This window comes from Ogataea parapolymorpha, chromosome VI, assembly GCF_000187245.1.
Source record: "Ogataea parapolymorpha DL-1 chromosome VI, whole genome shotgun sequence".
Taxonomy (NCBI): Eukaryota; Fungi; Ascomycota; class Pichiomycetes; order Pichiales; family Pichiaceae; genus Ogataea; species Ogataea parapolymorpha.
In genome coordinates, this window is record NC_027861.1 from 1370377 (window position 1) to 1392911 (window position 22535).

The 22535-nt window shown below is 50.1% G+C and overlaps 13 protein-coding genes across 13 annotated transcripts; 5 read left to right on the top strand and 8 right to left on the bottom strand.

Annotated features, from left to right (window-relative positions):
* Window positions 1-465: 465 nt before the first annotated feature.
* Window positions 466-1746, top strand: HPODL_01910 (Nitrogen regulatory protein areA; the record flags this gene model as incomplete). The annotated part of the gene is made up of 1 exon (XM_014078441.1): window positions 466-1746. The coding sequence occupies one exon, from the start codon at window positions 466-468 to the stop codon at window positions 1744-1746; it is 1281 nt and encodes a 426-aa protein (XP_013933916.1).
* Window positions 1747-2263: 517 nt separating this feature from the next.
* On the top strand, window positions 2264-3377 carry HPODL_01911 (Molecular chaperone; the record flags this gene model as incomplete). The annotated part of the gene is made up of 2 exons (XM_014078442.1): window positions 2264-2335; window positions 2370-3377. 2 exons carry the CDS (start codon window positions 2264-2266, stop codon window positions 3375-3377), a joined length of 1080 nt encoding a protein of 359 aa, XP_013933917.1.
* Window positions 3378-3563: 186 nt separating this feature from the next.
* HPODL_01912 (uncharacterized protein) lies at window positions 3564-4907 on the top strand (the record flags this gene model as incomplete). The annotated part of the gene is made up of 1 exon (XM_014078443.1): window positions 3564-4907. The coding sequence occupies one exon, from the start codon at window positions 3564-3566 to the stop codon at window positions 4905-4907; it is 1344 nt and encodes a 447-aa protein (XP_013933918.1).
* Window positions 4908-4923: 16 nt separating this feature from the next.
* HPODL_01913 (uncharacterized protein) lies at window positions 4924-6984 on the bottom strand (the record flags this gene model as incomplete). The annotated part of the gene is made up of 1 exon (XM_014078444.1): window positions 4924-6984. One exon carries the CDS (start codon window positions 6982-6984, stop codon window positions 4924-4926), a length of 2061 nt encoding a protein of 686 aa, XP_013933919.1.
* A 36-nt stretch (window positions 6985-7020) lies between these two features.
* On the bottom strand, window positions 7021-9954 carry HPODL_01914 (One of six subunits of the RNA polymerase III transcription initiation factor complex (TFIIIC); the record flags this gene model as incomplete). The annotated part of the gene is made up of 1 exon (XM_014078445.1): window positions 7021-9954. The coding sequence occupies one exon, from the start codon at window positions 9952-9954 to the stop codon at window positions 7021-7023; it is 2934 nt and encodes a 977-aa protein (XP_013933920.1).
* A 74-nt stretch (window positions 9955-10028) lies between these two features.
* Window positions 10029-11132, top strand: HPODL_01915 (Ubiquitin fusion degradation protein 1; the record flags this gene model as incomplete). The annotated part of the gene is made up of 2 exons (XM_014078446.1): window positions 10029-10031; window positions 10062-11132. 2 exons carry the CDS (start codon window positions 10029-10031, stop codon window positions 11130-11132), a joined length of 1074 nt encoding a protein of 357 aa, XP_013933921.1.
* A 1023-nt stretch (window positions 11133-12155) lies between these two features.
* HPODL_01916 (Protein required for oxidation of specific cysteine residues of the transcription factor Yap1p) lies at window positions 12156-14039 on the bottom strand (the record flags this gene model as incomplete). Its single annotated transcript, XM_014078447.1, has 1 exon — window positions 12156-14039. One exon carries the CDS (start codon window positions 14037-14039, stop codon window positions 12156-12158), a length of 1884 nt encoding a protein of 627 aa, XP_013933922.1.
* Window positions 14040-14151: 112 nt separating this feature from the next.
* Window positions 14152-15384, bottom strand: HPODL_01917 (Glycolipid 2-alpha-mannosyltransferase 1; the record flags this gene model as incomplete). Its single annotated transcript, XM_014078448.1, has 1 exon — window positions 14152-15384. The coding sequence occupies one exon, from the start codon at window positions 15382-15384 to the stop codon at window positions 14152-14154; it is 1233 nt and encodes a 410-aa protein (XP_013933923.1).
* A 201-nt stretch (window positions 15385-15585) lies between these two features.
* HPODL_01918 (alpha 1,2-mannosyltransferase) lies at window positions 15586-17280 on the bottom strand (the record flags this gene model as incomplete). Its single annotated transcript, XM_014078449.1, has 1 exon — window positions 15586-17280. The coding sequence occupies one exon, from the start codon at window positions 17278-17280 to the stop codon at window positions 15586-15588; it is 1695 nt and encodes a 564-aa protein (XP_013933924.1).
* Window positions 17281-17582: 302 nt separating this feature from the next.
* On the bottom strand, window positions 17583-18731 carry HPODL_01919 (Glycolipid 2-alpha-mannosyltransferase 2; the record flags this gene model as incomplete). The annotated part of the gene is made up of 1 exon (XM_014078450.1): window positions 17583-18731. The coding sequence occupies one exon, from the start codon at window positions 18729-18731 to the stop codon at window positions 17583-17585; it is 1149 nt and encodes a 382-aa protein (XP_013933925.1).
* A 139-nt stretch (window positions 18732-18870) lies between these two features.
* On the bottom strand, window positions 18871-20322 carry HPODL_01920 (putative membrane protein; the record flags this gene model as incomplete). The annotated part of the gene is made up of 1 exon (XM_014078451.1): window positions 18871-20322. One exon carries the CDS (start codon window positions 20320-20322, stop codon window positions 18871-18873), a length of 1452 nt encoding a protein of 483 aa, XP_013933926.1.
* A 73-nt stretch (window positions 20323-20395) lies between these two features.
* On the bottom strand, window positions 20396-21208 carry HPODL_01921 (mitochondrial 54S ribosomal protein MRPL1; the record flags this gene model as incomplete). Its single annotated transcript, XM_014078452.1, has 1 exon — window positions 20396-21208. One exon carries the CDS (start codon window positions 21206-21208, stop codon window positions 20396-20398), a length of 813 nt encoding a protein of 270 aa, XP_013933927.1.
* Window positions 21209-21270: 62 nt separating this feature from the next.
* HPODL_01922 (Delta 2-isopentenyl pyrophosphate:tRNA isopentenyl transferase) lies at window positions 21271-22530 on the top strand (the record flags this gene model as incomplete). The annotated part of the gene is made up of 1 exon (XM_014078453.1): window positions 21271-22530. The coding sequence occupies one exon, from the start codon at window positions 21271-21273 to the stop codon at window positions 22528-22530; it is 1260 nt and encodes a 419-aa protein (XP_013933928.1).
* Between the last annotated feature and the right edge of the window lie 5 nt (window positions 22531-22535).

Sequence of the window (22535 nt, forward strand, 5' to 3'; positions counted from 1 at the left end):
ACCGCCCTGCTATATGGCGCTAGAGAAGCTCTGTACACAATAGGCCGGTAGTAGAACAGCCAGCTTGGCGCACGATAGGCCAATCAGACCATAGGATTTCAAGATTCGTACAATCATAATTTCCCAATTGCCTTATCTCTTGTTCAGCACAACAATACTCTGAGTGCTGGAATAATTGGCAATCCGCACACTGTGCATATTTCTTTTACCCCGACAATCTAAACAGAAAATCTGCAGACAGAAAATCTGCAGCTCCTGTGCAGTCGGTTATGACTATTGCAATGCAACATCCCATGGAGGAGGCTTCTTATAAAAAGCCTCAAATCCAAAACTGATAGTGTTTTCAGAATCCTATACGAAAGTTCACGTTCAGGTCACGTATTACTACACACGCCACCCCAAACTACCGGTGGACGAATCCAAGTTCACATTTTGACCCACTTTCGCAATTTTCGCCCACAGCAAATGCAATACGCAAATGTTCCGGCCCAGAAATCAGATTCCCATGTCAAGCTTCTGAAAAAGGAGATTGAACGGGAGTTCAGTGAGCAATGCAACACGTCGCTGCAGATATGGCGGATGTTCAATAACAAAAATACCCTCTTGCCTAACAACAAGCGCATTCTGAACCTGTCCTGGAGACTCAACAGTATCGAGAACGTAAAGCGGCGGAGGAATTCCGACTCAACCAGCAAAATCACCAAGACCTCTGTGCCCCGCAACACTCACAAATATTCAGACTCGCAATCGAGCAACAATTTATCCCTGACAAAGCCGCATTTGCCTGAATCGTTGCTGAGTGCCGAGACGCCTGAAAACCCGGAATTCGACTACATCGAGCACATTCGCAGAATTTCAAAAGAGGAGTACGGAGTCAACCCCGACGTCCGCTCTGCCACCGAGCCGTTCCGTTCATCGATATCCTCAACGGAGCACGAACCAGCATTCTCCATAACCGACCCAATTACAATAGATTCCAAAGAGCGCATGGACATTAACGACTACTTTTCACCGGAGACTAGCCATTCACTGTCTTCTAATACTAATTCAATATTTTCGACCGCTGCAGCTCAGCCGTTCCAGTTCTCGCAGACGCATCACAGTCAGCTCGGCGTGACTCTTCCGCAGACGTCCTCCCAAGGAAGGCAAAATGACGACTTCAACGTGGACCATTTCCTGAAATTCGACGACAACATGTCAGAGATGATGGAGATGACCAACTTCGCACAGTCCGACAAGGAAAAGCCTCTGAGTTCAATCAAAGAGGAGAAAGCCTCCTCCGACTACAGCTTGGCCAACTACATCAACACTCTGGAAGTTTCATTAGATCGTCGCGATAGACCAGTTTACGACAAATTGTCGCCTACGTTGACAACGGCAAGCACCAGGTCTGTGCCTACGGTGACGCCGGCCTCTGCAAAGGGCTCTCAGCAACCGATTTGCGAAAACTGTTTCACGTCTACGACTCCTTTGTGGCGCAAAACGTCGGACAACAGGCTTTTGTGTAACGCCTGCGGCCTCTTCTTCAAGTTGCACGGTGTTATTCGTCCTCTCAACAACACCGCGTCTGGACCGAAAGCCACCGAGCGCAACAAGCGTAAGCGTGCCGCCGTGGAGCTCGGAGAGCACAACTCGACGGTAAAAGTCGCTCCCCAGCCGATCCGAACAGACAGTTTCAAGTCGGATAATATGCAAATGGGCGAGACATTTGCCGGGGACTGGGATTGGCTCAAGTTCAATGTTTAGATGGAGAGGTTGACGTTGAAGTTGCCGACGCCAGACCGCGACTGTTTGCGCGCGGAACCAACGTTGGGAGACTTCCAAAAGGAGAAGAGTGAGAGCCACAGAGAGCTCCAGGACCACATGTTACTAATAAGCTCGCCGCTGTTTTCTTCATTGGTGAGTTCCTGGATGACTCTGTTGGAGAGTCTGTTAGAGAGCTTCATTCGCGAAGTTGGCTTCTTGGTCCATCTGGACTTGCGGATCTTTGTTTTGTGGTTAGGCTTGGTGGTGTTGTGTCGCAGATTGAGAAAAGCTGAGGAGTCCGAGACATAGCCTGTGGATAGCAAATTGATGATGGATCGCCAGATTCTTTTTGCAGTTCTATACCTCGAATATCGAGGCGGGGGCATCGACCGCATCTGACGATAGCTAGATCAAATAGTAAAATCTTGTGCGCTTATTACAGAGCACAGCCCGGAGAAACGAATATCGAGAAAAAAAAATATTTATAATGGATTGACGTGTTATAGAAATATAGAAAATGCGCTTATGGGGAATTCTCTCGCTATTTCTTCTCGCCATTGTTGTGGTGGCCAAGAGGGACTACTACGAGGTAAGTGTTGAGGCTTAGCACGACTAACGCTCAGGTTCTCGGAGTTTCCAAGGATGCTGGTGACAAGGAAATCAAACAAGCGTATAGAGAGCTCTCAAAGAAATACCACCCAGATAAAAATCCTGGCGACGACTCGGCGCAAACCAAGTTCATGGAGATTGGCGAAGCATACGAGGTGCTAATGGACAAGGAAAAGCGTGCCGCGTACGACAATTTTGGCCACGAGGGTCTCCAGGGCGGCGGCCATCAGCAGCAGCATCATGATCCGTTCGACATGTTTGCCAATTTCTTTGGCGGCCAGCAGCAACGCCGTGGCAGACCGCGAGGCGCAGATACCTCAACAGAGCTGACATTCACACTGAAGGAGTTTTACAACGGGCTCGACACGGATTTTTCATTGCAGATGCAAAACATATGCGACAAGTGTTCTGGGTCGGGATCCCAGGACGGAAAGACCCATACCTGTTCGCAATGTAACGGTCGTGGACGCGTGGTAGTTAAAAGACAGCTCGGACCTGGAATGTTCCAGCGGTTTGAAAGTCCGTGTCCGCAATGCCAGGGGTCCGGAAATCAAATCACCCATCACTGCAAAAAATGCCATGGCCACGGAGTTGTTCGGGGTGACCGCAAATATAACTTCCATTTGCAGCCGGGAACGCCCCGCAACCATGTTGAGGTGTACCAGGGAGAGTCCGACAAATCGCCCGAGTGGGATGCGGGCGATCTACGGGTCAAGATTGTGGAAAGCAATACCGGCAATTTGGGCTATCGACGCGTCGGAAATAATCTATACAGGACGGAAATTCTGACGTTGAAAGAGGCATTAGGGGGCGGATGGGAGCGCACAATTCCGTTTCTTGATAATTACGATAACACGGTGCTACTCAAGCGTGCGCCGGGCGAAATGGTGCGGAACGGCGAGGTGGAGAGGATCCGCGGTCGCGGAATGCCCGTGGCTGGCAGTGTGGACGAGTATGGCGACCTGTTCATCCAGTACACGGTTCTGTTCCCAGCAAAAGCAAACATAAAGGATGAGTTATAGAGATAGAAGGTGAAAGATCTTGCCGGAATTAGTATTGCAAGTCGCTGTGTCGTAAATAAATTTCCGTGCTATCAGCTGAAATAATTTCCGAAAAAAGAATTGCATTTCTCTTATCTTTGGTTCCTGATACGGGTGCAAATTCCGCACGTCTATAAAACAGCGCGCCCTTGCTCTTTGCTGTTGTCAATGTCTGCCGCAGTTGCCAAACCAGCTCCACCTCCACAAGACACCACTGACGAGAAGCTTCTCCCAGGAGAGCACACACTGCCTGCCTCCTGGTGGACTTCGCAGAAAGTTTTCGATTACGAAAAAAAAGCTATTTTTGCCAGATCCTGGCTTTTTGTCACGCACCAGCAGCGCTTCAAAAAAGCAGGCGACTACTTTTCTTACAGCTTTATGGGCTGGAATTTCTTCTTGATCAAGACCAAAGCCGGCGAGATCAAGGCTTTCCACAACGTCTGCAGACACAGGGCCTATCCTGTGGTCAGAAAGCAGCAGGGATCGTCAATTGTTCTTGGTTGCAAGTACCACGGTTGGTCCTACAACACCGACGGCCTACTGACCAAGGCACCACACTTTAACGAGGTCGAGGGCTTTGACCCCAAGGCTAACTCTTTGTTTGAGATCAGAAGCCACACCACGAAGGAGGGCCTGGTTTTCATTAATTTCGACAACACCGACCAGTACACTCCATTCGAGGAATTTTTCGCAGGACTCGACCAGGAGATGGCCGAGTACGACTTTGACGACTACGAGTACCACATGTCCTATGAGCTGGACGGCGAGTTCAACTGGAAGACCCTGATGGACGGCTACCAGGAGTGCTACCACTGTCCGACCGCTCACCCCGGCCTCAACTCTGCCTTCAAGATGGAAACCTACAAGGTTGTTCCTAAGGGCAATTACTGCCGCCACTATGCGAAGATCGTTGAGGACGAAATCGAAGAGGTCGAGGAGGAGGACCCAGACACCGAATCGTCGTGGTTTGGCTTTGGAAAAAAGAAGCAGGAAAAAAAGAAGACTGTCAAGACCAGAGAGAACCCGGGAGGAACTTTCAACGGTCTGTGGTGCTATCTGTTCCCTACCAACGGCGTGAACTGCTACTCGCCAGCGTTCTACTCCATCAGAGTGCTACCAATTGCTCCATCGAGAACTATTTTGCAATACGACATCTACACCAAGAAGGGCCTTGCAGAGGATAAGAAAAAAGAGTTTGTCGACTTCTTGCAACAGGTCGAGATCGAGGACTTCAACCTGTGCGTCCAGACCCAGAAAAATTTGAACCAGGGTATTTATTCCACGGGCTACCTCCACCCTCTCAAGGAGCGCGGAGTCTTACATTACCAGGGCCTGGTGAAAGATATGGTCAAAAGACACTTTGAGCTCGAACAGAAGGAGGGAAGGGAGATCAACCCGGCCAGAATCGGGGGCAAACAGAACTCCAGCGAGGCTCAGGAGCTGGAGGAGTTGTGCTCCAAAATTGAGTGCCAGGGTTCGAACCCCGAGTCACTCGGCGAGCTCGACTGGTGAGCATATATATTTATATTCAATTATTTCTCATTTCTAGAATTTCGTCAATTACGCTCTGGCGCAGCGAAGAGTCCACGAATAGGCTCTTGACCAGTCCTATCAGCTCGTCTGTGGCCAGCTCGAAGAATTTCGCGTCGTAGAAACTGTCCAGGATCTCGCGCAGTCCAGAGTCCAGCACCAGCTTTACCTGCTCTAGTTTCTGGTAGCTCTGCAGTTTCCGAAGCTCTGGCAGTTCAGAAGGCACCAGGAGACGCAAAAAGCCGGCCAGTGTGTCAGAGAGAATTTGGGACTCGTCAGAGTCGATGTTGGAGCGCGAAACAAGCATCTGACTCAGATAACCACTGACCTGGGTGACCATCGAGCTGGCCACCTCGTGCACCAGAACGTTGTTCACTCCCGTTCCGTTGACGTATTCTTTATTGATTTCACCAAAAATCTTGTCCAGCTCACGTAGCAGACTCTTGGAGTGGCGCTCACGCACACTGTTCTCGTAGCTGTTGTCATGGAACAAAACATCCTCGTGCGGACGGATAGTTTTGAATATCGTCTCCAGGTATTGCTGGACATGTTGTATACGGAACCTCTGTTTTAAGGCGTAGCAGGACTCAAGGTTAACAGAGTACTTGACAGCCAGATCGTCGATGACTTTGGAGTAATCGGTGTAAAACGAGACCCAACCACTGTACGACTCGCTCACCACCATGAAATAGCACATCACAAGCTTTTTGATATTGAGTTTGAACAAATGTTCTGCATTTTCCACAGACTGAGCCTTCGACCTTAGCTGCTCGTAGTTGTTGTAATAATCTGCCACCAAATTTTTCATCCAACTGCAAACACTGGAGTATTTCACTGTGGCCGAAACGTTCGACGACTTGCTGTTTGTTGAGATGGACTTGACGCCCAGATCGTTTTTGTCATCCTTCCAGTCCTCATTCCATGCGTCCCAGCCGTCTTCCTCTGCGACCTTATTTGGGCTTTCTGGTGTTTCTGGATTCTCATCCCAGTCCTTGTCCCATTCGTCGTTCCAATCGTCTTCGTCTGCCGGTTCTGCATCTTTCTCACATAGCTCTTCTTTTTCAAGGTTTCCGAGTTCTCCACTGATGGCCATTTCCTTTATTTCATCAATCTTTTTGTCCACCAGCGTCTCCACCCAGTAGCTGACTAGATCGTCAATCCAGAACTCCAGATCACAGGAACCGTCTCTTGACCACCCATCCTGAGTTAAAAGCTCGGATATGACCTGCAACTGGCCAATTGTCTTGCTGTCGCCGGCCCCGTATTTGCTCAAGATTAGCGAATATATGTTCTCAGAGTCGAACATGCGCTGTTTTAGTGCTGCCATAAGAAGTTTAGACACGTTCAATTTGATTGCTCCAAGATGATTCTTTTCACCGTTTCTATTGTGGTCCATGAACAGGTTGAAGAAATTAATAATATTTTCGACGCTCTGAAGAAACCCAGAAAACGTTGTCTGGCTGCCGAATTCAAGAACTATCTGTTCTCCATCATACGAAAGCTTGTTTGCCCGACCCATGTTCGAAGATAGTATTTTGCCAAAAAGCTTATTGAAGCCAAAATAGTGCATGAACTCGTCCTCGGTTAAGGTGCAAAATTCGTAGCTCCAACTAAGATAGTCCAGGAAAGTCAGATCATTGTGTTTGTTATTGTACTGCAGGGAGTCATTCCTGAAATTGATATAGTTTGAAAGAAGCGAGACCATCTCCTGCTTTAATTTCACCCCAAAAGCCTGTGCTTGCTTGTTGATCTCGGTCAATATTATCGCTTCGCCGGCTATCATCTCCTTTAAATCCTTGACCTTACTCAGCAATTTCTTATAGTTGCTCACAGCACTGTCAAATACCACCTCATCGCCCAAAGACGCTGAAAGCTCGGTAATCAGCCCCCTAATTACCCACAACAGATTGCAACATTCGAGTTGTTGGAGATAGTCTGACGCCTGGAACTGAACCAGCCCTATATCTACGGGACCTTCCGCTCGCTCGAGTTCTCTAGAAAGCCTATCTTTGTCGTAGCCTCGGATATACGAGTGCAGTGCGGCGCTGATCGACTCCATTAAAGTATTTGGTTAAAAAAATAATAATACAAATTATTATACACACAGATATTTATCCATTAATTCTTCCGCCAGTTTGAAATTTCCATTGTAGCAATAAATCAGGTAGCTATTATAGGCGGCCTCGTATTTCAAATTGTACGCGTCATCAGGCTCATCAAGCAAGAGCACCTGTTCGTAGAACTGAAGAGCCAATGTGTTTAGCCCAAGAAGGTTGAAGGTGCGGCCGAGGTTGTAATTAATCTCCATCTCGTAGCCGCTTCCAGCCCTGCGCAATTGTGCGTACTCCAGCATGAAAGTCAGACCCTGGATTATTTGAAAGTTCTTGTTGATCGTTTGTCGCTGCATCGAGCGGTGGAGGTTTGCAAGGCCCATCAGAAACACCAGCGACGGATCGTTGTAGTAGTCTCTGTATATTTTCAGGCTATACGTCAATGCAGCCGTATACGATTTGTTCATATACAGGAACGTGGAGTAGATGTAATTCAGAAGCGGGTGGAATTTCTCCGTGTCCACATTGGTATTGGTGATAGCTGCCATTCCTGAAATGTCACGTTTTTCTTTGAGCGAGTCATGAGTCTTGATCTGACGAAGAATATATTTCTGATTTGGAGCATCCACGTATGGATGGTAAAACAACTCTGTGGGCTTGCAGGCGGCCAAGAAGGTCTTCAACGCCGGCACAGAAAACTGATAGTCGTTCATAAGCATACGCAAATGGTTCATTATGACGGAGACCTCGTTGGTGATAAAACCAACAGAAAGACCAAGAAGCGTAATCGTGAGCTCCTTTTTCTTGAAAACGTTGATGTGGCGCGCAATTTCGTGGATTGAAAGCGCATCCTCCACATTTCCCTCGTACTCGGAAATCATCAGCGAGTACTTCATAAACAAGTCAAACCACTTTTCAAACGAAATGCCCTTGAATTCATCCTGAGGAATAGGAATTCTTCCTGAGTCCATCTCCTTCGAGAGAATCATCTCGTCCTGCAGATACGGAAGTCGCGACAGTTTCTGATCAATGCTCAGTTTTTCGGTTCGACGACGCAGCCCGGTGTTGAACTTCTTCGCCTTGTCAGAGGAAAAAAAGCAGCGGTATGTAGAGAACACCTCGATAAGCTCAGAGACCAGATCTATCCACATCGACGCAATTGCGTGTCTGTCGTGCCCCAGAGACTCGGCGTCGTCCTCCAGTCGTTCGAGCAGCCTGTTCGCGCGCACGTATTGCTCGTTGATACGAGTTGTCGATTTCAGCTCTTTCTTATGCAGAAGCTCAGGATCCAACGGAAGAACCTTCTTCTTTTTCGATCTCCGTGAGGACGGGTATTCAGCAATTAATGCAAGCTGCTCAGAATCTCTTGCACTCTGCTCGTCGCTCATCTCTTCGTCCTGTTCTTCCTGTTCGTCCTCAGAATCTTTCAGCAGGTTGTTGCGGGCACTGGCCCGTTCTTTGCTGCGCTGCTCTCTGGCCTCCTTGTACAACTTGCTCATACTCTGTATGTCGTCAAGATAAAAATAGACCTCTGCCAAGGCCACCTTGATTTCGACATTATCTGGATCGTGCTCCAAAAGACGGGTATAAGCTTCCTTTGCGTTCTCGAAATCTTCTGTCTCTCGAAGACATTTGGCAATACTCAGGACCAACTCAGCAGGATTATTCTCGTACACCCCCGACACTGGATAGAAATATCGCAATGCTTCGTGATATAAACCAAAAGTCTCCAGCTCTGAGCCAATGCGCAGGAACAGATCGGCAGTTTCCTGAATATTCTCTCTCAGAACATACTCAAAATGTCTAAGCGCTTCGTCGGTGTTTTTTGAGTTTAATCTGAATAGTCCCAGCTGAACTCGAATATCAATGGGAAGAGAGTACTCTTTATCTTTTTCTTCTGCTTTTAAAGCCTGGAACTTCTGGTTATCGAATCGGCGATCATCAAATTCGACATCCACAGATGGCAGGTCGTCCCAGAACGTTTGCGACTCCCGGTGTTGGATCCATCTCGAGGCCTGCTTGAGTGTTTTGATCGCAACGTTCCAGGCCGCCTTCTTACCGTATAGCTCCAACAGAATGTTCAGCTCCGACCAGTCAAACGCAATTGTCTTCAGTTCGGTCTTTTCTCCGCGGCGGAATTTCACATTCTCCTCGAAAATCCTGGTGTACATGCTGATTGCATCGTTGACGCGATTTTCCTCAACATATATTTTGGCCAATTCGCGATATATCTTGGGCTCTTGAGGCATGATGGCTCGTAGCTTGTGCAGACTATCGCTCGCTCGCTTGAATTGACCACGTTCACGATACAGACAAGCTCTCGCAAAGATCGAGTCATAGTCCTTGCCATTGCTGGCAGATATGGCCTTTGAGTAGCAGTAGACGGCCTGTCGCGTATGTTCGAGCTCTGCAGATAATTCTGCCAGGGTGCGCCAAAACTCAAAGTCCCATGAGTGAAGATGAGCGGCCAAAAGCCAGAAGTTGGAGCATTTGTTGTAATTTCCCTGAAGTCTGTATATCTCTCCCAACGTCTTGTAAGCACTGAAATTATTTTTGTCGAGCTTGACCACTTCCAAATACAAATTCTGTGCAGTTTGGAGATCGTTGCGCACAAATGCTTCGTTGGCTTCAGAAAGAAGCTGTTTCACCTCTGGTGAAAGCTCCTCTCTGCGCATCCTCCGTCTCATAGCAGCCAACCCGCGAGTCTTCTTGCCCTTTGCCGGCTTGGGCTTAAAGTTTCTGGCTTCTCGAAGAGCATTGCGAAACTCAAAGTCCTCGTCGATATCTTCCTCGTCTAGGTCCTCGTCGCTGAACCCGAAATTATCTTGCTCTACCTCGAAGTCCTCGTCATCGGGATCGTCGTCTTCAGGAATGACTTCATCGTCAGAAAACACTATGGCCTCATCTTCTTCGCTCTCGTCATCTATCAAATCGCGCAACGCATCTGTGTCGTCGAGTAAAAAATCCTCGTCCTCCATTTAGCAGGAATAAATAGAGTAAATAAACACTTAAAAAATATTCGATTTAATAAATATATTTTATCAGTCTCTCAATGGTAAGTACGTTGAATTCTACTCTAACGCAGTTTTCTGGATTTGGATTTGGCTTTGGCGAGCCAACGCTGCCAATGTTGCAGGGTTTCGATGACTACTTTCGCTGCTATCCCATCGCAATGATGCCTGATGTAAGCAGAAAAGACGATGCCAACTACGGGGGCAAAATCTTTCTGCCCCAATCAGCGCTTCACAAGCTGACAATGCTCCATATTAGATATCCTATGCTCTTCACAATTACTTCAGAAAGCTCCGGGAAATCCACGCACAGTGGAGTGCTGGAATTCACAGCAGAAGAGGGCCGCTGTTATTTGCCACAATGGATGCTCGACACAATTGCTGCCGAGCCGGGATCACTCGTCAACATCAAAACCGCAGACCTTCCACAAGGAAGCTTTGTGATGCTTGAGCCCCAAAGCGTCGACTTTCTGGACATCAGTGACCCCAAAGCTGTCCTGGAAAATGCATTAAGGAAATTTACCACATTGACAGTTGGAGATATAATCGAGCTAGACTACAATGACCAGATATACAAAATCAAAATATTAGAGGTCAAGCCAGAAAGCTCATCGCACGGAATTTGTGTTATTGAAACCGATTTGGAGACGGATTTCGCCCCGCCCGTTGGGTACGTGGAGCCCGATTACAAGGCGCTGAAAGAGGAGCAGGAGAAGAAGAATAAAACCAAAGCTTTGTCGCAGCCATCTCTGAAAGGCACAGGTTCCATGGCACAGCAAATCAATTACGGTGAGATTATTCGAGAAGCTAATAAAAGCACACAGAAGTTCCAAGGCGACGGTGTCAAATTGTCTGGTAAGAAAATAGCAAAGGAAGCAGAACCTTCTATAAATACAGCGGATATCGACCTAAATGGTCCTGTCAAACCATTACACTTGCCAGACGGGTACCTTTTTTTCGGGTTCCCGGTGAAGGTGTATAAGGACGGCTTTGAGGAAAAAGACGAAACACCAAACAAACCTCATTTTGCAGGTCAGGGACAGTCGTTGCGGAGTGCGAAAAAGCGGAAGGATAAAAATAAGAATTTCCCTGCAGTGAAAGACAAAGCACGGTCTCCGGAAACCATTGTGATAGACAGCGATTAGTGAACAAGCTTGCTTAGCTTGTATATGCTAAGGCCTGCATATTCATCAAAGTTCAGTTTTCCGTCTCCGGCCTCATCGAACTCCACCAGTTTGGCCGAACGCAGCAGGCTTGCCATCCGTTTCAGACCTGACTCGTCCCAGAGGTCAGAAACCTGCGAATAATCGTGCGTAGCAGCCAGCACTGCAGATAGCCACGTTTTATAGGTGACAATAGCATCCGTGCTTGAATTCATTTGCACAGAGACGACTTCTCCGAAAACCTCCATTAGCTGCTGAACCACCTCGGCGCTCACAAGGTCTGTTATTTGAGGTTTACTTTTCCACCGCACACGAACTTTGCACGGGAATCGTGACTTGTCTGTCTCGATACTTGAGGCGGTGCTGGCTGTGTCTTTCATTTTTGCTCGGCGCAGCTGCTCTGTTTCGCGTCTCAGCTGCTCGATCTTCACCTGTCGATTCTGGGCAGTGGATTGATTTTGCCTGTATCTAGACTCTTCATATAATAGCTGCTCTTTTAATGACTTTTGATGTGCCGATTGCTGTGCCCTTGCCTTTTGCCGTTCCAATTCTACTGTCAGGTGCTCATCGTACCGCTTGCGCCACTCTGGCTCGTCCAGTATTCGGTAACTGACTAAGATCTCTCTAAACTGCTCTTCTGCATCTGAGGACTGATTTTTATCAGGATGCAACACTAGCGCCTTTTTTCGATACGCGCGTCGCAGACCCTGTGACTGTACACTGGTATCGACATCTAGAAGCTGATACGCGGATTTGGGTCGGCTCAAGAGCCAGTTGAAATCCTCCTGCGTAACCTGCGCCATTACCCGGAGTGAATATTTTTTTTTTACAAGAAAATTAATGCTCGGAAAAAATTGTTAGCACATTTTCTTTTAATGTAAGTACACCTGTTATGATGATATCTTTTCTCAGCTCACTCTGAAGCGCATGAAGAGACTATCTGTTCCAACATTCATCACTTATCTGAGCAGTGGTACTAACTATTAGTGGCTATAAACAGAATTACTATATTTTATAAAATTCGGCAGCCTTGTCGATGCTGAATTCGACCAAGTAGACGAGCTGTTGGTACGACGAGTCCAGCTTTGACAGGCGGCTCTTGATGGTGCTGATACGCTTTTGAACGTCGTCTTTGTTGAACTTTTTGACCGAAAGGATCAGGTTGATGTATGCCAGTAACGTATCGCATATGACTCGGTCGACGGTTTCTTCAGCAAACGTTTCCTCTATTGCCGTGTCCAGCAGCTGCAGAATCTTGTTCCCGCGCTCCTCCGTGAATGTGATGTATTTCAACTCGCGAGGTGGCAACGAAGGAGCAGAGAGCTGCAGATTCTCCATTTGCTTTTCCACCGGAGCAGGTTTGGTGCGGAGAATCAGGTCTTTGAGAATTCCAATCATGGACGTTCTCACAGACTCCGCAGAGCAGTTCTCCAGTGTGTCGATCACAAACTCGTAAGCGTCTTGCTCTTTCAAGTTGATCAGCACTTTCATCGTTAGCGAGTAGAACAGTTTGCGGATGTTGAAGTCAGAGAATTCGAGACACAGAGAAGACAGACTTTGAAGATATCCCAGAATAAGAGTTTTGTCTTCCTTGGTGTACTCAAACCCTTCTTTCTCAAGTACTGACATGCTTAAGATCACCAGACTAACGATGGCTCCTCCATGCACATTGGTGGTGCTCATCAGATACGGGATCAGGATGCACAATTGTAGCTTGACCAGTTGCAAAAACGATGGCAACGGAGTTTTGTATTGCGTTCCCTCCACAAACCGACTAAACGTGTAGAGCACAATAGAAGCGACGGCAGAAACTGGAATTGTTTCCGGGTCTTTCTGTCTGAACTCAGTAGAGTTGTAGTTCTCAATAACAAGTTTGAAAATATCCTCGTTCTCGCTAATTGCAGCATTTTCAAACACTTTTTCTGCCTTGTGGATTTCCTCGCCAAACGACTTGTCCAGCTCCACGTCCATAGACATTGACAGACTCACAAAGCGTCCCAAAAATTCGAGCGAGAGCACATGGTCGCCATCTTTCATTGGTCTCACATTCGGATACACGGCCGAAAGTAGTTCCAGAGCCAAGGTAGCAGAGGCAGTTTCGGCCGCAACGGACAGAAGCAGCAGCAGCAGTTTCCGCTGGAGGTAATTTTCCTGATCAACCAGCTTTGTCAGGTCCTGTATCGAGTCCGTATTCGTGTTTGGGATGTCCGGCGGGACGTAATCTCTAGTGAACGTGTAGACGCGGCGAGCGACGGCGAGATCGGTCATAGGCTGGTCTGGATTCTTCATAAAATTCACCAAGGCAGAAACAACCATTCCCAGGAACTTCGATGGATATATGGTCTGGTTGCGGCGTAAACTGGTATTCACCAACTCCAGCATCAAGTGGAACTTGATCGCACGGATTCCTTCCTGCTGTCTCAGAATGAGAGGCGTATCGGAAGTCTGGCTTTGTTCGGCCTCGACCGCATCGAGGTCAAGTCTGAGGTCGCGTATGATTTCGCACCCAGCTAATAGCAGCTCTTTCGGATTGCCATAATGTGCCAATGTGTCGAAAATCTTCATAATGTACACGAGCGACTTGATTTCGACCAATGGACGCGGCATGTAATCCACGTGGCAGAATTTGAGAAGAAGGGCAGGTAGGTCCCAGCCAATTTCATACAGAATTTCGTGGTGGCGGGTAAAAATGTCTAGCAGCTTCTCTAGTATCTGCTCGCGTTCCTCTTCGTTGTATAGATTGGGTTCCCCTATGTAAACGTCTAAAATTGTCAAAAACGAGATGTAATCTTTAGACTGCAGACAGTCCTTGGCCCCTTCTTCTAGCACCAGCAGCGTTTTCGCCAAATCGGCAGGCTCGCGCGGCTCAGCATCATTAGTCTCCGACATTTGACAATCGTAATGCACAACAAGTCAATACTGCCAAAATATAAAGTGCGGAAAACCATCATTTCGCAGTTTACGTAATCCTGTAAGAATAAGTGGGCCACCCGTGCACCATCTACGAAGCATACTTCTCCCAGCCGTCGGGCTTCTTGAGTCCCATGAGATTGTAGAACTTGGATGTGCAGCTGTACGGCCTGAATGTAAAGTCGTCATTAGGAGCACACATGCATTTCTTCTCTTTCCGGATCGTCTCATCGATAGGACAATTGTGGAACGGAACGTGGTAGTAGCCGATATCGTTGAAGAAGTGCACCTGGTCCTTTGGCATAAACAGAGCAACGGCAATCGAGTGCACCGGTGCGTCTCCCCATCTCTCGTAGAAGAATCCGCCAGCCTTGTCGAGATACTCGAAATATTTGAGGTATGCCTCGCTTCTCCAGAAATCAAGAGCACCGACCTCAAAGTTGGACCAGAAGTGGCAGCCGTTGTAGCTGCTTCCGCCGTCCTCGGAGATCCATTCCATCAAGTTATCCTCGGCAAGGTACTGTGGGTTCTCCTTGATGAACTCCTTGGTGGTCTTCCACAGCGTAGGAATGGTCTCCTTGTATTCTGGTAGCGAGATGGTCCAGCCGTATGATTTCTTGTTTTCTCTCATGAACTTGAACACGTCGTAGTCGACGTCGCAGTAGATCTTGATACCTGGCTCAACTCTCCAGTAGTAGTCGTACTCCTCAAGCAGAGGGTGTCTGAAGAAAAATCCGGACTCGTACCGACACATGTGTCTGTACGAGATGGAGTCACCATAGATGATTTTCTTCTCACGCATTTCCTCACGCACTTGGGCGGCCTTGTCGGTGTCGATCCAAGGAGGGAAGCTCCATTGTTCCTTGGAGATCTGTCCGTACTTGGTCTTTCCGGAGCAGAAGGAGGAGGTGACTTTCTTGAACTCCTCGCTGAACTCGCCGTCATTCAGGAAAACCCAGTCGTAGTGGAATTTCGAGTTGAATCTGTCTTCAATTTCTCTGATCGAGCCCACCAGCTCCCAGAGATCCTGATTTCTGGCCAGAGAAACAAAAGTTGCTCTTTCTTTGCCACCAAAAGCAGGAGCAGCAACGTCAGAGGTCTCCTTGGGCTTGGAAACGGCAGCGTCGACAGCCTTTTCGGCCGTTGGCTGGGCCGGCTGGGCCACACTCGACAAGGCGTCGTTAGCGGTCGAACCGGTCGCTGGAGCAACGCCGGGAGAAATGGTGTAGGACGAGGATGATCCCTTGGTCAGGATGTATCCGCAGAACACCAGCACCAAGGCGAAGATCCCAAACCTAATCAGTCTAGCGTTTGCGCGTGCCATTTTGTTAACAGATTGTAGTTTAAGAGTTTTTTTGACACCTAAGGAGGGTAAGCGGCCGCTGAAACGCGAAAAAATTATGCAAAAAAGCACGCGACATAAGCCTTGCTCGGCTTTACTGAGGTGCGTCGGGCATCGAATACTTCACTCTATTTAGGCAAGCGGGCATGCCAGTATATACAACGTGTCGAGTCAAAGGCCATCTTAGCTAGCCGCTGGTGTTTTGGCAGCGCGCAGCCGCTCCTCCTTCTCCTTCTGCTTGCGCTGTCTTCTCTCCTCAGCCCGCTGGCGTCTCTCCTCAGCCCGCTGCTTGGCTGCCTCTTTTCTGCGCTCCATTTCCTCCTTCTTGCGCTGCTGCTCCTGCTCTTGTCGCTCAGCCACAAGGTTTTTGTATTTTTCAAAGTCGGCCATGTGTGGCTGGTGCGCAACATCCATATAGTGCAGGTTGCAGCTCGAACCTGACGTGATCGACCAGTCCAGTCCCGGGTCGCACGTGCACCGCGCCTGGCGTCTGAATGCGTCGTCCAGCGGACACGAGCCCGCCACCGTGTGTTTGTACGAAATGTCTGTGAACAGATGGATCTCGCTCGCACGCATCATCTTGGCCACCGCTATCGTGTGCACGGGAGCGTCTCCCCACCGCTCGTAAAAGAAGCCACCCGCACGGTCCAGATGCTGCACATAGCCCTCGTACACGGGGTTGCGGTAGAAGTCAAGGTTGGCGATCTCGAAGTTCGACCAGAAGTGGCACAGGTTGTATGTGCGGCCGTTGTCTCCAGAGACGAAGGAGAGCAGGTTTTCCTCGTCGGACGGGATTTGCTCCGCCACCTCGGGCCGCAGGAAGTAGTCCAGACTCGTCTTCCACAGCGTCGGAATCGTCTTGGGAAATTCTGTGAGCGTCAGCGTGAACCCATAGTTGACTTTGTTTTCCACCATGTATTTGAACGGATCGGTCAGGATATCGCATCCGTACTCGATCGACGGCTCCACTCGCCAATAATACTGGTAATCGTCCATGATCGGGTGTTTGTAGAAGAACAGCGAGTTGAAACGGCACATGTGGCGGTAGCTCTCGCTTGAACCGTACGCCACGTTCGCATACTGTCTTGACTCTCTGATCTCTTTGGCCTTCTGAACATCAATGTGCTCTGGATACGACCAGTGCTCGTACGGAATGATCCCGTACCGCGCAGTCCCCGACACCATTGCCGAGGTCTGCTTGATGAACTCGTCCGTGAACGGCTTGTCGTTGAGAAAAACCCAGTCGTACTGATAGTTTCTGTTGAACCGGCTCTCCAACTGCTGAATCGACTGCAGCATCTCGTAGAGCTCTTCGTTGCGCACGAGCGTCAGCATCGTGGCGTTCTGCTTGGCAGGGTTGCCGAATTTCTCCTTCACCACGCGGATTTGCTCGTACGGCTTGTACTCGCTGGTCATGGATCCTCGGTATCCGGGCGGAAGCGGTGCCTTGTCGGGGTTGCGTTTCTGGGGGTTGTCGAGCTTGGTGCCTTCCAGGGGGTTTCTTGGGATCTCCTGGACGGGCTCAGACGCTGGCATCTCACTAGACTCCGTCGATGGATCGCTGTGCTGTTCGCCAGTGACTTCGAGGTTGGTGACCAGCGGGGACTCCTCGTCGGCTTTGTGGTCCTGCTGCTCCTTGGCAGGCTCCTGGACAGGTTCCTGGACAGGCTCCTTGGGCTCCTTGGTTGTTTCCGGCACCGGCGACGCCCCCGTCTGATCCAGCGACACAAACGTGCCGTTGTAAGCCTCCATGTGTTTGGTGAGCTCCTGAATGGACGTCTGGAACCGCTGCGTCTGGTCCACTGTGCCGAGCGTGATCAGCAGGACCGCCAGCACAGAGCCCAGCGTGAGAAACCGTAATCGTGAAGAACGCAGCATTCGAAGTCTCATAAAAACAAGTGCCTGGTGTCTCGAGATATATATAAACTAAAGTGGCTTGTGAACGCAGTAAATATCGTGTACGGGCGAAATTTCTTGCCGAAGGAAAACAATCCTGCAAGGCTTGGCCTGGGGCGACAGATCGCCTTAGACCGGTGAGTGCGCCAGGGACGCGGGCTTAGAAGGTTCTGTTCCTGGCGCACGTGCGGCCTGTCGAGGAGTGCAAAAAAAATGGACGTTCTGCTACGACGGAGAATCAGTGTGCGGCTTTGTGCTCGGTTCTTGGCGATTGCTAAAAAAAACTATAGATCCGCATACTCTTTCCAGTTCGGAGGCAGCGCGCGATTGGTGACCTTGTAGTACCGCTGGCCGCACGAATAGCCGCGGAACGTGAAGTCCGAATCCTTGTTGCAGCTGCATCTGTTGTTGATCCAAACGTTGTCGTCCAGCGGACACATCGAGTACACTCCGTGGTTGTACCCTATGTCGTCGAAGAAGTGGATCTTGTCGCGGTCCAGAAACAGCGACACGGCGATCGAGTGCACAGGCGCGTCTCCCCACCGCTCGTAGAAAAAGCCTCCCGAAGCGTCCAGATAGTTGAAAAAATCCTCATACAACTTCGATCGCCAGAAATCCATGTCTGCGATCTCGAAATTCGACCAGAAGTGACACAAGTTGTACGAGACGCCATTATCGTCCGAGATGAAGTCCACGAGCGAGTTGGAGTGCTGTGCCTCCGGATTTATGCTCAGAAAAGCCCTCACCGTGTCCCACAGCGAGGCTATCGTGGCTCCGAACTCGTAGATCGAGATGGTGAAGCCGTATATTTTCTGCTGTTCGCGCATCAGCCTGAACGGGTCGTAGTCGATGTCGCAGTAGAAATCCACATCTGGCTCCACACGCCAGTAGTATTTGTACTGCTGCAATAGCGGGTGTTTGTAGAAAAAGCCCGAGTTGAACCGGCACATATGTCTATAACTCTCGGAATCGGCGTAAATAATTCCCATGCTGGCCAGCCGCTCGCGCTCCTGCTTGGCCTTTTCCTGATCTATAAACGAAGGGTAGGACCAGTGCTCCTCAGGAATCAGACCAAATTTGGCCTCGCCAGACACCATGCTGGAAACCTTTGTCTTGAATTCCTCCGAAAAAGGGACATTGTTGAGGAACACCCAGTCATACTTGTGATTGCGGTTGAAACGGTCCTCCAGATTTTGGATCGACGTGATGATCCCGTTCAGATCCTCGTTCCGGCACAGACTCAGAATCGTGGCGTTTTCGTGTTTTGTGTTTTCTGTGTCGATCGCCTTATGAACTTCTTGTGGTCTGGGACCGGAAGAATTCTTGATCCAAAAAACATTCGCCACCCCAACCAAAAGAAGAAGAGTAACAGCCGCCCGTAGAATGTACGTAGAGTTCAGACGCGCCCGCTGGCGGACGGTCGATAATAACATTTGGAGATCAAATACACTGGCAAGCTGGAAAATTTATACAATTTGTTTCGCTTAGGCCCGCCTGGGACAGGTTTTTTTTTTTCTATTACGCGGACCTGCGGCTTGAAAGAAAACGTGGACAATCAGCGCAACGACTATTTTATGCTTCTTTGGGTTTCGCACTCCCACGTTCCTCGTTAACCAGCCGAATTAGGCCCAGCAACATTATCGTGGCAAAGGGTCCAAGCAACGGGGTATACACAGCCATCTTGTGCTCCTCAGGGAAATACATCTGCTGTACCATATCTTTTTGGAAGAATGCCTTGTCCGACAGCACATAAGCCTTGGCTGCCAGAGAGTTGGCAAAGCCCCAATTGCCGTTTTTGGCTGCGGCTGCAGCTTCCATTATTCTCTCTATGGCCTGTTCCACTTGTTCACGCGTGCTGTCAGGAACACTAATATTAGGTAATTGCTGACACAGCTTGCACAGAGAGATGAGGTTGTCGATCGATTTGTGCATGTTCTGCAACGACTGGACTCTGGTGAGGATGTCGGTTCTGATTGTTGGCGACTTCGGCTTGGACGGCGCGCCCACCAGCTGGAACAGCTGCGAGGCAAAGATCTCCATCACCGGCAGCAGGTCGTCGTACTCGAGCACCTGCTTATCGGTGTTGAGTATTGCTGCGCCTCCCCATTGAGGCACGATGAACGAATTTGACACCGAGTTTTCAATGAGAATAGGCCGCACGGCCGCCGCAGGAACGTATGCCACAAAATTGATCACCGGCACCGACTGTGTGTTCTGGTCGAGGCCCCATTCGGAGTAGTCGATAAATGTGGACGTGTCGGCCTCTTTGAGCAGAAACGCCTTCTGGTCGTCGTCGTACCGCAATGCTATGTTGTCAGACAGTTTCTCGTAATGCTGGACCTGCGAATCAAGCGTGAAGTTCGCGTACGGCGACAGACTCTGCAGATAGTTCTCGAACAGCGGAGCGGCCTGTTCGATGTCCCAGGCGATGGGATCGTTACCGCCCTGTAACAGCGACAAAGTGACGTGGTATTTGGGCGAGTACGGCATTTTTATTGCCGATGCCGGCTGGTCGTAGCGCGCGAACATCTGGATCTCGTCTGCAAACACGTCCTGTACCAAGGTGCGCGCAATTAGGTCTGCAATTTTGTTGTTACTGATCACCGTCGGCGACGTGTACAGCTTGATTTTGCGGTCCTCAAACGGGGAAACGTAGACCTTATCCGCCTCCTCATCCATCACAAGCTCCACCTTGTAGTCGCTGGCTCCTCCAGGACCCGGTCTGAGGACGACGTGCCACGAAATTGGCAGATCGTAGGACTTCAACAAAGCGTCCAAATGCTGCTGTGCTTCGGCAACCACACCAGAGGCTGTTGCGGCAACCTCCACGTACACGGGGATCTCGTAACTGACGAACGACGACAGCTGCGACGACATGCTGTATATCTGGGCAGTAGGGAGCTCCGCGCGGTGCACGGACGTGGTGGCATACCACAGAGGCAGCCCGACAAAAGCACAGAGCAGCAGGATCGAATTGAAGATCCGACGTCTAATTGCGACGTTATCTCCAGAAACAAAAGACATGGCAAAATAAATATAGACATTTTTTTTTATATTTAGTGCGTCTAGCCGATCGACGCAGTTAGATATATACATGCTAGAAGTCTATCACGATGCCTGGACCGTGGGTGGTGGAGAGCACCGTCTGGCCCAGAATCGTAGGTGACTTGCTCTGCGCTGCCGCAACTGCCGCCTTGACGGCCTCCGACACCGCAATCACGTTTTTCAGGAGGTCCTCGTCGGAAAAGTCGCATCTGCCAATCGTCAGCGCAATGTGGTCGTTTCTCTGTCTGAACGGTTGCAGAGAGATGTTGTCCTCGATGTATTTCGCCACATCGTCCACCACAGTGCCACGCTTGGGCGCCGGCATAAGTCCCTTGGGCCCCAGGTTTCTGGCCACGGGCCGCAGCGCAGAAACCATATCCGGGGTAGCGACGGCTCTGTCGAAGACGGAGAGGTCGATTTCGCCGGCCGCGATCTTGTCGACAAGCTCTTTGCCGCCGGCCAATCTCGCGCCTGCCGCAAGAGCAGTCTGCTGCATTGTCTCGTCGGACGCGAAGACAAGGATTTGCGTGTCTGTGAGCGGCCGTGCGAACTTGATGCTGCCTTGCAGGGGCGCCACGCCCTTTTTGGAGACGACCCGCGCCTGGAGGGTTATCACGGCCTCGTTGGTGGGGCGGCCGACTTCTGCTGCCCGCAGGTACCGCAACGCCGTGGGAACAGGCATGTACAGAGGGTTTTCGACGGCGGGCCGTCTGGCGTTTCTGGCCACGGCGGCCTCTCTTTTCTCGGCCCGTTTCTGCAGCGCACGCAGCTGTTCGGGCGTTCTCTTGACCTTAGGCGCTGCCAAAACACGCGAGGTGGTGAAGAAACGGAACAATCCGCTACCCTGTGCCGTACTTTTCAACATGTCGAAATAAAAAAAAATTTGTCGTACCGATTACATAAAAAATAAAAAATAAAAAAAAATATATGCTCCGGATGAGTTGCAAAGTCATATCAGTCATTGGCACCACCGGCGTGGGGAAGTCGCAGTTTGCCGTTGAACTTGCGCGCGCAGTCGACGGCGAGATTGTGAATGCCGACTCTATGCAAATGTACCGCGGCCTCGACCAGATCACCAACAAACACCCCATGGCCGAGCGAAAAGGTGTGCCGCACCATGTGATGGACCACACGCCCTGGGATACGGAGTACTACATTCATAGATTTAAACATGAGGCCATGGCAGCAATAGCAGATATTCACAGGCGCGGAAAAACCGCCATTTTGGTCGGTGGCACGCACTATTATCTTCAGAGCCTGCTTTTTTTGAACAAGACCTTAGATACCGCCACGAGCGAGCAGCTGACCGACGCTGAGCGCGCGGTTTTAGACGGCCCGCCTGACGAAGTATTTCGCACACTGCAACAGAAAGACCCTGTCGTGGCGCAGAAGTTTCATCCGAACGACCATCGCCGCGTGCGTCGCGCGCTCGAAATCTACTTTTCCACCAAGCAGCGCACGTCTGATCTATACAGATCGCAGCAGCAGCAGGAAACATCGGCGTTGCGCTACCAGATGCTGTTTTTCTGGCTGTACGCGCGGCAGGACGTGTTGGACGAGCGGCTTGATTCTCGCGTGGACAAGATGTTGCAACAGGGCGCGCTGGACGAGATCCGCGCGATGCACGCGTTCCGTGCACAGATGGAGCCCAAGATGGACCTTGACCGCGGTGTCTGGCAGGTCATTGGGTACAAGGAATTCCTGCCGTACCTGGAAGAAGGCCCTGAACGGCTGGCTGGTTGCATAGAGGACATGAAGCGCAACACGCGGCGGTATGCGCGACGGCAGGTGAAATGGATCTCCAGGACGTTGACGCGCGAGCTGGCGCGCGAGGGGCAGTTTGGCTGGCCGAACGGCGGCCAGGTGGTGGTGCTGGACGCAACAGAATTGGGAAATTGGGAGCAGGACGTGGCACAGCGCGGGGTGGACGTTTGCCGCCGTTTTTTGGCCGGCTCCCCGCCTGTTCGGGCACTGACGGTGCCAGAGACGCTGGAAGGCGTGCTGGCGATACCTGGGGAGGCCGGGAACGACGAGACAAAGTGGCAGCACCACTACTGCGAGACGTGTGTGGACGAAACGGGACGACCGACGCTTTTTGTCGGGGAGCAGTACGCGATTCATCTGAAGAGCAGACGGCACCGGAGCAACGTAAAAAAGAGCCACAGAAGGCTAGTGCATACGAAGTAACGAGA